The sequence below is a fragment of the Odocoileus virginianus genome, chromosome 12, assembly GCF_023699985.2.
Source record: "Odocoileus virginianus isolate 20LAN1187 ecotype Illinois chromosome 12, Ovbor_1.2, whole genome shotgun sequence".
NCBI classification, from domain to species: domain Eukaryota; kingdom Metazoa; phylum Chordata; class Mammalia; order Artiodactyla; family Cervidae; genus Odocoileus; species Odocoileus virginianus.
Window position 1 is genome coordinate 1,686,806 of NC_069685.1, and position 14,795 is coordinate 1,701,600.

Consider the following 14,795-nt stretch of genomic DNA (forward strand, 5'->3'; position numbering starts at 1 on the left):
CCTAGAGTGTGAAGTTAAGTGGGCCTCAGGAAGCATTGCTACAAGCAAAGCTAGTGGAGGTGACGGAATCCCATCTGAGCTGTTTCAAACCCTGAAAGATGATGCTGGGAAAGTGCTGCACTCAGTGGGTCAGCACATTTGGGAAACTCAGCAGTGGGCTCAGGACAGGGAACGGTCAGTTTCATTTCAATCCCAAAGGACAATGCCAAAGAATGTTCAAACTACCTCACAATTGCACTCACTTTACATGCTAGCAAAGTAATGCTCAAAATCCTCCAAGCTATGCTTTAACAGTACAAGAACCAAGAAATTCCAGATGTACAAACTGGATTTAGAAAAGGCAGAGGAATCAGAGATCAAATTGCAAGCATCCATTGGATCATAGAAAAACAAGGGAATTACAGAAAAACATCTGCTTCATTGATTATGATAAATCCTTTGACTGCATGGATCACAGCAAACTGTGGCAAGTTCTTAAAGAGATGGGAATATCAGACCACCTTACCTGCCTCCTGAAAAACCTGTATGCAGGTTGAGAAGGAACAGTTGGAACCAGATATTGAACAACAGTTTGGTTCAAGTTTGGAAAGGAGTATGTCAAAGGAGTACATGTATATTGTCACCCTGCTTATTTAACTTATATGCAGAGTACATCATGCAAAATGCCAAGCTGGATGAATCACAAGCTGGAATCAAGATTGCCAGGAGAAATATCAATAACCTTACATATGCAGATGACACCACCCTAATGGCAGAAAGCAAAGGGGAACTAAAGAGCTTCTTGATGAGGGTAAAAGAGGAAAGTGAAAAGGCTGGCTTGAAAATCCAACATTCATAAAACTAAGATCATGGCATCCAATCCCATCATTTCATGTAAATAGATGGGAGGAAAAATGGAAACAGTGACAGGTTTTATTTTCTTGGACTCTAAGATAACTGCAGATAGTGACGGCAGGGATGAAATTAAAAGATGCTTGCTCCTTGGAAGAAAAGCTATACCAACATAGATAGACAGTGTATTAATAAGCAGAGACATCACTTTGCTAACAAAGGTCTATATAGTCAAAGCTATGGTTTTTCCAGTAGTCATGTACAGATGTGACCATAAAGAAGGATGAGTGGTAAAGAATTGATGCTTTCGAATTGTGGTGCTAGAGAAGACTCTTGAGAGTCCCTTGGCAGCAAGGAGATCAAACCAGTAAATCCTGAAGGAAATCAACTCTGAATATTCATTGGAACTACTGATGCTAAAGCTGAAGCTCCAATACTTTGGCCATCTGATGGGAAGAGCCGACTGATTGGAATAGACCCTGATGTTGGGAATGATTGAAGGCAGGAGGAGAAAGGGGCGACAGTGGATGAGATGATTGGGTGGCATCACTGATTCAATGGATGTGAGTTTAAGCAAACTCCAAGCAATAGTGATGAACAGGGAAGACTGGCGTGTTGCAATCATGGGTTTGCAAAGTCAAACATGACTAATGACTGAACAACAACAAGAAATGTCCATTGAGTTGGTGATGCCATCCAACCGTCTCATCCTCTGCTGCCCTCTTTTTCTCCTGCCTTCAGTCTTTCCCAACATCAGGGTCTTTTCCAATGAGTTGGCTCTTCATATCAGGTGGCCAAAGCACTGGTGTTTCAACTTCAGCATTCATGGTTGATTACCTTTAGGATTGACTGGTTACTATATGGCAGGTACTGTTTTAAGTGATTTTCTTGTGTTAATTAAATCCTCAGAGCCCACTAAGACTGGTACTATTGTTGTCATCTGCACTTTACCTTATGTATCAGAGAAGCAATGTCACTTATCCAAAGTCACTAAACTAGTAAGTGTGAAGCTGAAATACCAAACCCAGCCTACCAAACCTAGGGCCTATCAATATCCACTACGTCATTGGAATCTTCAAATATGGGAAGCATAACTGACCATGGAAATGAATATAGAAGTTAGAGAGTGGTTATACTACACTGAAAGAGAAATTGGAATTGTTAAAGCTCATTGAGCTCACTTATCTCATTTTTATTCCTTGGGCAGAGTGTGGTGGCAGACTGAAAGTGGAATCAAAACCCAGAGATCTGTACTCACATGCTCAGTTTGGTGATAACAACTACCCAGGACAAGTTGATTGTGAATGGCTGTTAATGTCAGAACGGGGCTCTCGACTTGAATTATCCTTCCAGATTTTTGAAGTAGAAGAAGAAGCTGACTGTGGCTATGACTACGTTGAGCTCTTTGATGGTCTTGATTCAACAGCAGTGGGGCTTGGTCGATTCTGTGGATCAGGGGTAAATACAGTACCAACAGGATACCATAGACATGATAAAAAATACCTATAAATTGGTGATTCTATATATGTAAGATGTATAAGTCAGCAATGCTTTTACAAAAAAAATGTTACATCATATTATTAATGGCTTGATAAGTTATAACATGCCTCTTCCCTTCTCTGTTGCTAGTGAATTTGCTCAATAACATCGAACAAGACAGATGAATTCAGTAACTATAATTATTGTTACTGTCCACATTCTAACTTTTAAAACTCATGCTTTTAATTATGCACTAAATATTTAATTATCCAAAAGCAATATATCTTAACACACACCATGACAGTTTTGCAAACTTCTAAATTAAAGCATAGAAGAAAAAGAATATGCATGATTCAAATTGAGACTCCCCTCTCAACAATATATATGATAAGTGGCAGGATCTGATACCAGTGTGGAGGTTTAGCCAGTACTATTGAATGTCACTCCATTGCAGTATGCACAGGACACAGTACCCAAAATAGGTTAGAGGGGATCAACATGACAAATAAGAAAAAGGAAAGCTTAAGGTTTTCTCAGTGCTTCCCCCCCACCCCCCAGGATTCAGCACATTAATATCAAATGTTCTTCTGAATACATATTTTGTTCTAAAGCTTTAGTTCCATTTTTCAAATTTCTACCAATAACTATTACTTAAATAATACTGAATTTGAATAATATTGAACTCCTGTCCAAATTACAACTGAAATGAAACAAACGTGCTTCTCAGTACTTAGATTACTAAAACAAGAAGGAATGGACAATTTGGATTCTGGAAGTGGCTCTGCCTCAGAGCAGCTTCTGAAATAGTTTTAATGTCTCTTTTTTCTCTCTGCGCTTCACTTTAATTACTTGTAAGTCGAAGGAACTTGGTTTAAAATTTTGGGGAAAAGCACCAAGTTCCAGAACTTGGAAGCAGACTTAATTATGTTCAAAGCTCAGCTACATCACTGATCAACATTGTGATCTTGAGCACATCATCTGTTCTTTATAACTCAAGCTTTCTCACCTGTAAAATAAAGTCACTCTTATTTACTTTTCAAGGTTGTTGGGAGGATTCAGTTTTATACCAAATTTCCAAATGTGAATTACATAGAAGAAAAAATAATTCATTCTTATTATTTGTTTTTGTTTGTGTGTCTTTGTTTGTCTTTGTTTTTGTCTTCAGCCACCAGAAGAAATCTATTCAATTGGTGATACAGTTTTAATTCATTTTCATACTGATGACACAATCAGCAAGAAAGGATTTCATATAAGATACAAAAGCATCAGATATCCAGATTCCACACATAGCAAAAAATAACCAAAATCTCCATCAGAACATAAAGGAATGTGTATAATGCAGAGAAGATTTATTTCTTTTTTAAATGAAGATTTTAGCACAAATATTTCATATGAGTTTGAGCAAAAGAAAACTGCAAGACCAGAATTATCTCTGTACTACAAGAGAAGTTTCCAGCTAACCCTGATCAGCATTACCAGGATATTTGAACTCCATTCTTGACAGTATAAATATAAATAAAGTTGGTGAAAGGGCATCATGATTCAAAGAAGACTTCACAATTCTTTGTTCACAGCACAACACAGATGCTTCACAATTCAAATATTCCCTTTCAGGGTCTGTGACCCTGCAGAGTGTTCTTTTTGACAATTTCTCAATATATGGGAGAAATAAAATGATCTTACAGGTTATAAACTGGAAAACCCTCTCCTAGAATCTTAGGATAATTGCTTTGACTGTGCATCTTGAAGACAATGTAAACCAGATCCATATAAGTTGTTGTGAAGTGGAAGTCTTTTAAGGGTGGTTTATACTTTAAATATGGGTATGACCAGTGTTTGAAACTGGAATATTTCAGCTTCATTATTTTCACTTGCAGGCTAAATTTACCTCTTTGAAATGTAAACCATCTTGAAACCATTTCATTTTCCTGACCTTTGACAAGTTTGAAATGTCAGTAGTGTCTACCATTTAGCTGATTCTAAACATAATTTTATCTAAGTGCTGGAAAATGCCCAGTTTATCGGTAAACTCAGTTCTTTCAGTGAGAAATGCTGCCTTTTCACACCAAATTCAAGAGACCTTGCGATGTCTTGTGAACGTGATGAGATAATTCCCAACAGGTGTGAACTGGATCCTTTTAAAGTGACTGCGGAGATGGTTCATACTGAAGTTCTACTGCTGCTATTCTTTCTTTTGTTGTTGATCTGTTGTAGCTGTTCATGTTGATGTTGTCAAGGTTAATGCTTTTATTTTTTTAATGAAATGAAGTGGGCAAGCCTTGTTAGAACTGAAAATTTTCTTTCTCTTCCTAGAATTCAGGTTTTTAAAATGTAATGTTGTAAAAAAAAAAAAAAAAGATCTGTTTCTGAAAGACTTTCTATGGTGCTATTCCATAAACATTTTTTTTTAAACAAAGTTTTTGACCTTTGAGCCAACCACCTGTAGACTACAAACGTCTCTGTCTGGCTGGCAGCACTTGAAGACTGAAGACTTGCTAAATGTATCAAAAGTATGTTGTGCTTGTGTAGCTCTTGTCCTGTGGAACAGCTGCTTCTAATGCCTTAGAATTACTTTGAATGATTGAGCAGATCCTCCTAAGAGACACACCTTTTTTGAAAAGTTGAGTATAGTAGTGTACTTTAGCTAGCATCTCTATGAGGAAAATTAATTTCTGTGACTGAGATCTTTAGATATAAATATGGTGACCTACGTTTATTGTAGAAAATTAATTTTCTGCTTTAAAGCCAGGATTTTTTAAAATATTAATGTATGTATATATGAGGTTGTCTGAATGAGTGAAGCTACAAGAAAGTGATGAGTAGTGGGTGGCTGAAAAGTTTAAATTTACATGCCAAGTTCTGCTAGAATCCTGTTTGAAGTAGCAACTTTCATAAGCTGTTTCATGGACAAATAATGGGAATTTCTCATTATTATCAATCCCATTTTTAAAAAGGCTCCTTCCTTCAGAGAAACTCTATTTTGATATTTTTTTTATGTTGATATAGATTGCTGTATGAAGTAGCTTTGGTTCTGTTGTCTGTCCATGAACATTCAATATTTAATAAAATTGAAAATCTTTCTTCATTTTACAATATTAAACTATACACACAGATTTAGCTTGCTTTTTTTTTCCATTGTTGCCTTGAAAATCTTTTATTGTGTATGAATTGTATTATGTAAATACATTTTTAAAAATAATCTTTTGATCTCATGGAACATTACTTTGGAAGTGTATAAATATTGCCTGCAATATAAGGAGCTTTTAGTGGAGCTGATTTATTCCAGTAACTTCTATATTTTTTTTCACCTATCTCCAGTAAGCCAAAATATTGGGAATAGGAAAGAGAGGAGAAAAGAAAAAAACATTAAAACCTGGTATACTATGCTGTGCCCAGCCCAGTACTAAGCACATACACTAGCCCTTTTAACTTCATGCAACCCTTTGAGAACTGTGGTAATGGTCTCATTTTATGGTTTAGGAACTGAGGCTCAAAGAAAGAATATAATGTTCCCAGGGTTACAGTGTAAAGTTAGATGTTAAAACTCAAATTGTCTGATATAAAACTCTGTACTTATTCTAAAAATGTAGTAGAATCAATCTTGACATATATATATATACATATATATATACACATATACATATATATATATATATAAGATATATTTTTATGCTGAAACTTTCCACATAAAGTCAGTTTTAGAGGTGAGTTACAGTAGAACTTTCTAACCAAGAATAAACTTGGTTACTTTCAGTAATAGCATGAAAATTAAAATATCAATTGTAGATGTCTTTAAGAACCACAGTTAATACTAGAAAATTAAAAAACAAAAAAAGCTACTATATAGTTTGGAGTTAGTAACTATGAGCCTTTTGTTAAAATAAGTACATTAAATTATTTTATCTGATGTGGTGGGGAAAATGTAGTGCTTTTAAGAAATACTGTGGATATTCTGGTTGATATCTTATAAGGCTTCAATGAGCTGCCCTCACATAACTGGGAAGTAAAGTATTTAGAAGGCACACTCAAAGAGGTTGTCATAACTTATGTCTTCAATGGGAACATTAATTTTTTATTATACTTTTTGTATGATATCTGCTCACTGCATATTATTTTTATATTAATTCAAATTTGGCTTAGGTGTATTGTTAAATTCAAACACAAACAGCTTCATTGTTATTGTGATAATAATGGTTAATTACTGTTCTAGGCATTTTATTAGCTTTTGTAAATTTATTTTCAACCTTTGCATCAACTTCTACATTAGTCTTGGTTGTGTTAATACTGTCTATTTGCTGAAGTTCTAACTCCTATAAAATCCTCACTGACTCTACATATAAAAAACTGCTCCCACTTAATATGATTTTATTAAATTATTTTTAAAAGTCAATTGTGAATATTACTCTAGTTATTTAGAAGATCATGATTTAACATAACTGCACAAACAAGATATTTGAAGAAATATATGAGAAACAGCAGTTCTATTTCCAAAATTCCTAAATGTCCCCTGCCTGTACTGACTGAATTTTTGCTACCTTGGATTAGTTTTAGTATACCACAGTATCAGATTCAAATTCTGTTTAATTTTGTTAATATGTTAGTCTTTTATTTGATTATTATTTTTTTCTATTTTTGATAACAAGGCTCAAATAATGAAATTTTATTCTCATATGTAGAAAATCTCTGAAAGCATTTATTATTCCTTACAAGGGTAAACTTTTTAAAAAGAAGCACTGAATTATCAGTTTGTTTAAAATTGATAAACTACAGCCATGTGCAAATTAAAAAGAACTTTCAATTAAAACAATATCAAAATGTTTGGAAATTTTATTTAACTATAATTTTATTTAGCAAGAGTATTTTGTATAAAAGAAAACCTTTAATATCATTTATTAAATCCACCATGGGAAGAAGAAAACAGGAAAAATAAATTACCATGTAAAGATCGTAACTTGAACTGCAGTGGTGCTTTTTGTTTGATAAGAAAAAATAGATAACATGACCTTACCACAAAGAAAGAAACGGTGCTTTATGAATACATTTTTACATTAGTGCATAGTAAATGGTTATAAATGAATATTTTCTTTTTAGTCTTTTATTTTTATTGTTATAAGATTGATAAATTTTGTCATTAGCTTAGGAAATGAAAAGGCTGGCTGCTATACATGGTAAATATTATTTGTCTCCAAACTTTGCTTTGACATGTACTTTTTAAATTGTCCAGCTTTGAACCTGTGTTCTTTCCATTCCCTGCCAATGTACTCAAACTGAATTCAAGTTTACAATGTAATTCTAGTCAATACCATGACATCTACCTGGTGCAGAGGTCAATGCATGGTGGTTCCAAACACTAAGACCCTGACCCTGTCTCATATATATAATCCCCCTCTCATCCAATATTTTGAATAAAAAGTCAATGAAATAAATCTCAACTTCTAACTTTGGAAGACATGTAGGTAGAAATATACTTTGGTTAAAGGCTATGAAAACAGAAGCAAGCACTAAATGTGCATCATGAGGCATGTAGCTAGAAGGACCTGGCAGCTGGGTCTTCTCTTGCTTTTACTGAAGTGGCAGGAGGGGTCTATTTAAAGGAGTGCCATTAAAATTATTTAAACACAAGAACACCTGAAAAGGACAAATAGAGTAAAAGGATTATAGATAGGAGGCTTCAATATGTTGATCTATCCTAAAACAAGTATAATTAAAAATTAAATTACAGGAAAAAAATTTCGAAGGAATATAATAAATTTGTTAAAGTCACTTTTATACCACTCCATGTCTATTAGTTCTGTTTGAATTTCATGGGAATAAAGAGTCTCTTATAATAATTTTTGTGATTTTTATACCAAAAGGCATAGATATTTATTTCAGTTCAGTAGAGTCTCTCAGTCATGTCTGACACTTTATGCCCCATGGACTGCAGCACGCCAGGCTTCCCTGGCCATCACCAACTCCAGAGCTTACTCAAAACTCATGTATATCCAGTTGGTAATGCCATTCAATCAACTCATCCTCTGTTGTCCCCTTCTCCTCCTGCCTTCAATCTTTCCCAGTATCAGGGTCTTTACCAATTAGTCAATTCTTTGCATCAGGTGGCCAAAGTATTGGAGTTTCAGATTCAGCATCAGTCCTTCCATTGAATATTCAGGACTGATTAACTTTAGGATGGACTGGTTGGATATCTTTGCAGTCCAAGGGATTTCTCCAACACCACAGTTCAAAAGCATCAATTCTTTGGCGCTCAGCTTTCTTTATAGTTCAACTCTCACATCCATACGTGCCTACTGGAAAAACCATAGCTTTGACTAGATGGACCTTTGCTGTCAAAGTAATGTCTCTGCTTTTTTTATGTGCTGTCTAGGTTGGTCATAACTTTTCTTCCAAGAAGCAAGTGTCTCTTAATTTAATGGTTGCAATCACCATCTGCAGTGATTTTGGAGACCAAGAAAATAAAGTCTGTCACTGTTTCCATTGTTTCCCCATCTGTTTCCCATGAAGTGATGGGACCAGATACCATCATCTTAGTTTTCTCAATGTTGAGTTTTAAGGCAACTTTTATGCTCTCCACTTTCACTTTCATCAAGAGGCTCTTTAGTTCTTCACTTTCTACCATAAGAGTGGTATCATCTGCCTATCTGAGGTCCTTGGTATTTCTCCCGGCAATCTTGGTTCTGGCTTGTGCTTCATCCAGTCCAACATTTCTCATGATGTACTCTTCATTCAAGTTAAATAAGCAGGGTGACAATATACAGCCTTGACGTGCTCCTTTCCCTGATTTGGAACCAGTCTGTTCCATGTCCAGTTCTAACTGTTGCTTCTTTACCTGAATATAGATTTCTCAGGAGGCAGGTCAGGTGGTCTGGTATTCCCATCTCTTGAAGAAATTTCCACAGTTTATTGTGATCCACATGGTCAAAGTCTTTGCCATAATCAGTAACGAAGAAGTAGACGTTTTTCTGGAAATCTCTTGCTTTATTTATGATCCAGTGGAAGTTGGCAGTTTGATCTCTGGTTCCTCTGCCTTTTCTAAATTCAGCTTGAACATCTGGAAGTTCACATATTTTGACACCTGTCTTGAAGAATTTTGAGCATTACTTTGCTAGCATGTGAGATAAGTGCAATTGTGTAGTAGTCAAACATTCTTTGGCATTGCCTTTCTTTGGGATTGGAATGAAAATTGACCCAGGCCAGTCCTGTGGCCACTGCTGAGTTTTCCAAACTTGCTGGCATATTGACTGCAGCACTTTAACATCATTATCTTTTAGGATTTGAAATAGCTCAACTGGAATTCCATCACCTCCACTAGCTTTGTTCATAGTGATACTTCATAATGCATCTTAACTTCACATTCCAGGATGTCTGGCTCTAGGTAAGTGATCACACCATCGTGGTTATCTGGGTCATGACGATCTTTTTTGTATAGTTCTTCTGTGTATTCTGTCACCTCTTCTAAATAACTTCCGCTTCTGTTAGGTCCATACCATTTCTGTTCTTTATCAAACCCATCTTTGCATGAAATGTTCCCTTGGTATCTCTAATTTTCTCGAAGAGATCTCTACTCCATTTTATTGTTTTCCTCTGTTTCTTTGCATTGATCACTGAGGAGAGCTTTCCTATCTCTCCTGCTATTCTTTGGAACTCTTCATTCAAACAGTTATATCTTTCCTTTTCTCCTTTGCCTTTAGCTTCTCTTCTTTTCTCAGCTATTTGTAAAGCCTCCTCAGACAACCATTTTGCCTTTTTGCATTTCTTTTTCTTTGGTATGGTCTTGATCACTGCCTCCTGTACAATGTCATGAACCTCTGTCTATAGCTGTTCAGGCACTCTGTCTATCTGATCTAACCCCTTGAATCTGTTTGTCACTTCCACTGTATAATCATAAGGAATTCTATTTAGGTCATAGTTGAATGGTCTAGTGGTTTTCCCTACTTTCTTCAATTTAAGTCTGAATTTGTCAATAAGGACTTCATGATCTGAGCCACAATCAGCTCCTGATCTTGTTTTTACTGACTGTATAGTGCTTCTTCATCTTTGTTTGAAAAGAATATAATCAATCTGATTTTGGTATAAACCGTCTGGTGATGTCCATGTGTAGAGTCTTCTCTTGTGTTGATGGAAGGGGGTGTTTGCTATGACCAGTGAGTTCTGTTGGCAAAACTCTATTAGTATTAGACTTTGACCTACTTACTTTTGTACTCCAAGGCCAAATTTGCATGTTACTCCAGGTATCTCTTGGCTTCCTACTTTTGCATTCCAGTCCTCTATAATGAAAAGGACATCTTTTTGGGGTGTTAGTTCTAGAAGGTCTTGTAGGTCTTCACAGAACCATTCAACTTCAGCTTCTTCAGCATTACTTGTTGGGGCATAGATTTGGATTACTGTGATATTGAATGGTTTGCCTTGGAAATGAACAGAGATCATTCTGTCATTTTTGAGATTGCATCAAAGTACTCCATTTTGGACTATTTTCTTGACTATGATGGCTACTCCATTTCTTCTAAGGGATTCTTACCCACAGTAGTAGATACATCTGAGTTAAATTTACCCATTCCTGTCCATTTTAGTTTGCCAATTCCTAAAATGTCAATGTTCACTCTTGCCATCTGCTGTTTGACCACTTCCAATTTGCCTTCATTCATAGACATTTTTTTTCATTCATAGACATTTATTCATTAAACAAATATTTGTTTAATAGCTATAATATTAGCACAATGTCAAATATTAAGACTTTAATGAGACTTTATTTTTTTTTTTAAATTTTTATTAGTTGGAGGCTAATTACTTTACATCATTACAGTAGTTTTTGTTATACATTGATATGAATTAGCCATTTTTTTTTCCTTGCAAGTTAAATTCTAGTTGAAGAGATAAATATTAATATTAATTAAAAGTAAAACACAAAAAGGCATCATTACAATATAAAACATCCATGTGCAGAATTCCCTGGCAGTCCAGTGATTAGGACTTCAGGCTTCCACTGCAGGGGGCATGGGTTTGATTCCTTGTTGGAGAGCTTCCATCTCATATGCCCCTGTGGTATGGCCAAAAAACCAAAAATACATGTGCATTTTACCATTTTGAAGACATTCCTCCAAACAGCATGGTTTGGATTTTGAGACAAGTATTAACATAAATATCCTTTTCTTTCCCTTAGTTTTTCCACTATCTTTTTACTTACATTTAGAGCAAAGACTGTCTCACATCAAGTCACCCTGCTGAGGGGTCCTATGCCAGAAACATGAGCCCCCAGATTATCTGCTTATAAAAATCAGTAGAGTTTATATTCAGGAGAGCCAGATGGCTGTAGGAAATGGAGCTCCAATCATAAAGGGCACATACAAAAATCTCACATTCTATGAGACCCAGTGCAGAAGCAGAAGTTTGAAAGAAGCCTTGGTCAAATGCATTTCCTGATCTTGGAAACATTCCCACAGGGTTAGGAGGCAAATGGAACTCTCCCTGGGAACCTGAACAGTGGAAACAGATTTATGAGCTCATTCTAATGGAAAAACATTGACACTGAAAGCACAATTTGGGAATCCTCCTTTGCTTTTATTAAGGTCATGACCCCAGCTCCACTCACCAAGCACCACCCTATCACCAGATCACAGATTTCATATCAAAATATCATAGTAAGTATCACATTAAAATATTAAAATAATCATATATGTAACCATATATAGGACCACAGGGCTTCCCAATTGGGTTAGTGGTAAAGAATCCACAGGCCAATGCAGGAGACATAAGAGATGTGGGCTCAACCCCTGGATCAGGAGGATTGCCTGGAGGAGGACATGCAATCCACTTCAGTATTATTACCTGGAGAATCCCATGGATTCTAGTGGAGCCTAGCTACAGTCCATAGGGTTGCAAAGAGTTGGATTTGACTGAAGTGACTTAGCACAGCACACAGCACATACAGGGTTATATATGACCTTATGGTAACCATGTCCAAATTATAATAGATGCTACATACACATGCATAAAAGAAGAAAAGATTCAAAGGTAATGCTAAATAAGATAGTAATCAAATCATAAGGGAATAGAGCAGAAAGGAATAAAAACTAAAAAACAGAAAATAAAAAACCAAGCCTGAAAACAATTGGCAAGATGACACTAAGTACATATCTACAAATAATTACTTTAAATGTAAATAGGCTAAATGCTCCAACCAAAAAATCACAGAGTGACCAAGTGAATTTTTAAAAATATCCACATATATGCTGCCTACAAGAGACTCACTTTGGATTGACTGAAAATGAAGAGATGAAAACAGGTATTCCATGTAAGTGGAACTGAAAGTAAATGGGGTGGCAATATTTGTATTAGACAAAATAGACTTTTAAGCAAAGACTAGTATCTCACAGAGCACCAGCTGAGAGCTGGCAAGAGTCCCTGACCACTGGAAAGGAATACAGAGACCCACGCAAGACTAAGTAGGATGAAGGAAGGAAGGGGAAAAGAGCAGGAGAATGCACAGACTGGACCTGCCCCTGGGGAGTGGAGGAACTGAAGCAGGGGTGAGATTCCCCACATCAGAGCAATAGTTTGGGACAGAGGGGAGGCATTTGAAAGGACTAGGGAGTGAAGCAACTGATCTGTGATGGTCTGAATAGCGTGAGAACCACACAGACAATCTGCATCGCAGACCTGCGTACCCCAGACAGGGATGCAGGGCCCCCGTACGCACCGTGGCTGGAAGCAGGGGCATAGGGGTTGGAGAGAAATCCCAGGACGAGGATGGCTTGTGACTGCAGGAAGGTGGCCCAAAGGGATGTGAGGGAGGAGATTACTGCAGGGTATGCCCTTGGAGGAAATCGGGCAGCCATGGAGGCAAGGCAATACTGCCGAGTCAGGCACAGGGTGGAGCCATCACTGTAGCCTCTCTCTCTCCCCGCACATTGGCACTGGCAGCTGATAAATAGAGAAAGACCCCAGAGATGGTGGCCCTTTGAGTGCCTGCTGTGATAAACAATAGAGAAGGACCCCAGCCAGGGTGGTCCCTTTGAGTGCCTGCTGCACCAATCAATAAAGAAGGTCCAGCCAGGGAAGCCTTTTGAACACTGCTGCCAGAACCTAGAAAAAGGCTCATGTAGCATCTTATCTCCTGTGCCTGTGGTCACTGGCTTCTCTGTGTACCTGGCAACACCAGGTTCTCCGCGATCCAAGCAGGTGAACCACCTTCATGCTCAGTCCTCACTAGGGCAGAGTGGCCAGAGGCTAGGGAAAACTCTAATAGAACTATACGCCCTGTGCTATGGCTGTGGGCTTCCCTGCATACCTGGCTCTACTAAGGACCTCTCAATCCAAGCATCTGTGCTGCCTCCATGCCTGCTCCTCGCTGGGGCAGTCTCAAGTCCTCTGGGGAACCTCAGGAGTAAATTCCTGTGGATGAGCCACATACAGAGGTGTAAATAAAACACAATTGAATTACAGGACAAAGTGGTTAAAGAATAGGATCTAAAACTCTTCCACCATCTGTATAAGCTGCAGATTAAATCCACATGATCAACTGGTAGACTCTGCGTCCATAAAATGTATAAAAGGACAGAGTGTTCACACAAAAGTAAAATCCCTAGCTCTGGCAACCTTGGATACTGGAGGCCAGTACATACAACACTAGACTAGATGAGAGTCTGAGCTGTCCCCACAGCAGGTCCAGAGAACAGTCCAGTATTAGAGGGTCTCTTACGGAGGCAGAGATAGAACTATGACTCTATGTACATTTTTCTCCTTTTTCCCCTCTTTTTTAAAACTGTCTTTTCTTTTTATGTTGTTCTCATGTTCTTCATTATTTCTTTAATTTTACTTTATAACCCACTATTTCAATTTTTAGAACATCTTATTTTTAAATTAACTTATTTAATTTTTTCCTATATTTACAGTACTATTTAATTATCTTTTATCCTCCCCATGTTTTTGATTTTGTATTTTTGCTGGTCTTGTTTTTAGTATTCATTTTACTATGGGTTCATTTATTGTCTTGATCTCTTCTTTTTTGACTCCTGTTTTCACCCTTATTTTTCTTTTTTCTCTCTTCCTTTCTCTTTGTAAGTGTATGAGATTCTTTGGGTGTTCTTGGCTACTGACTGTTGCTTTCACCATTAGTCTTGGGGTTTTATCTTCTGTGCTGTGAGATCTGTGAAATCCTAGTACTACAACACAGGGTCAGGCCTGAACCCTTGAGGTGGGAGACACAAGTGCAAGACCTTGGACCACCAGAGAACTCGTGATCATGTGGAACATCAACTGACAAGTGCTCTCTGAAAGGCCTCCATCTCAACAATTCGACCAAGCCCCACCCAAAGTCCAGAAAGTTCCAGTGCTGGAATCCTCATGCCAAACCTTTAGCAAAACAGAAACACAGCCCTGCCTATTAGCAAAAATGCTACTCTACTCAAAATCATAAAAAGCCCACAGACACCCTAAAACACACTACTGAACAAGGCACTACCCATCAGATCTCAAACACAAATATTCCC

The 14,795-nt window shown here is 37.1% G+C and overlaps 1 protein-coding gene across 3 annotated transcripts in view; it reads left to right on the plus strand.

The window, feature by feature from the left end:
- The window catches only part of TLL1 (tolloid like 1), a 336,773-nt gene that overhangs the window by 273,783 nt on the left and 48,195 nt on the right, over positions 1 to 14,795 (plus strand). For 2 of the 3 annotated variants that reach the window (XM_070474695.1, XM_070474696.1), the window contains exons 20-21: positions 2,039 to 2,289; positions 3,476 to 6,700. The exons of the other annotated variant lie outside the window; for it this stretch is intronic. In XM_070474695.1, coding sequence (XP_070330796.1) covers positions 2,039 to 2,289; positions 3,476 to 3,610 — 386 coding nt within the window. In that variant the 3' untranslated portion in view covers positions 3,611 to 6,700. Of the gene's footprint in view, positions 1 to 2,038; positions 2,290 to 3,475; positions 6,701 to 14,795 lie in introns of those variants that run through there. 3 annotated transcript variants of the gene reach the window in all.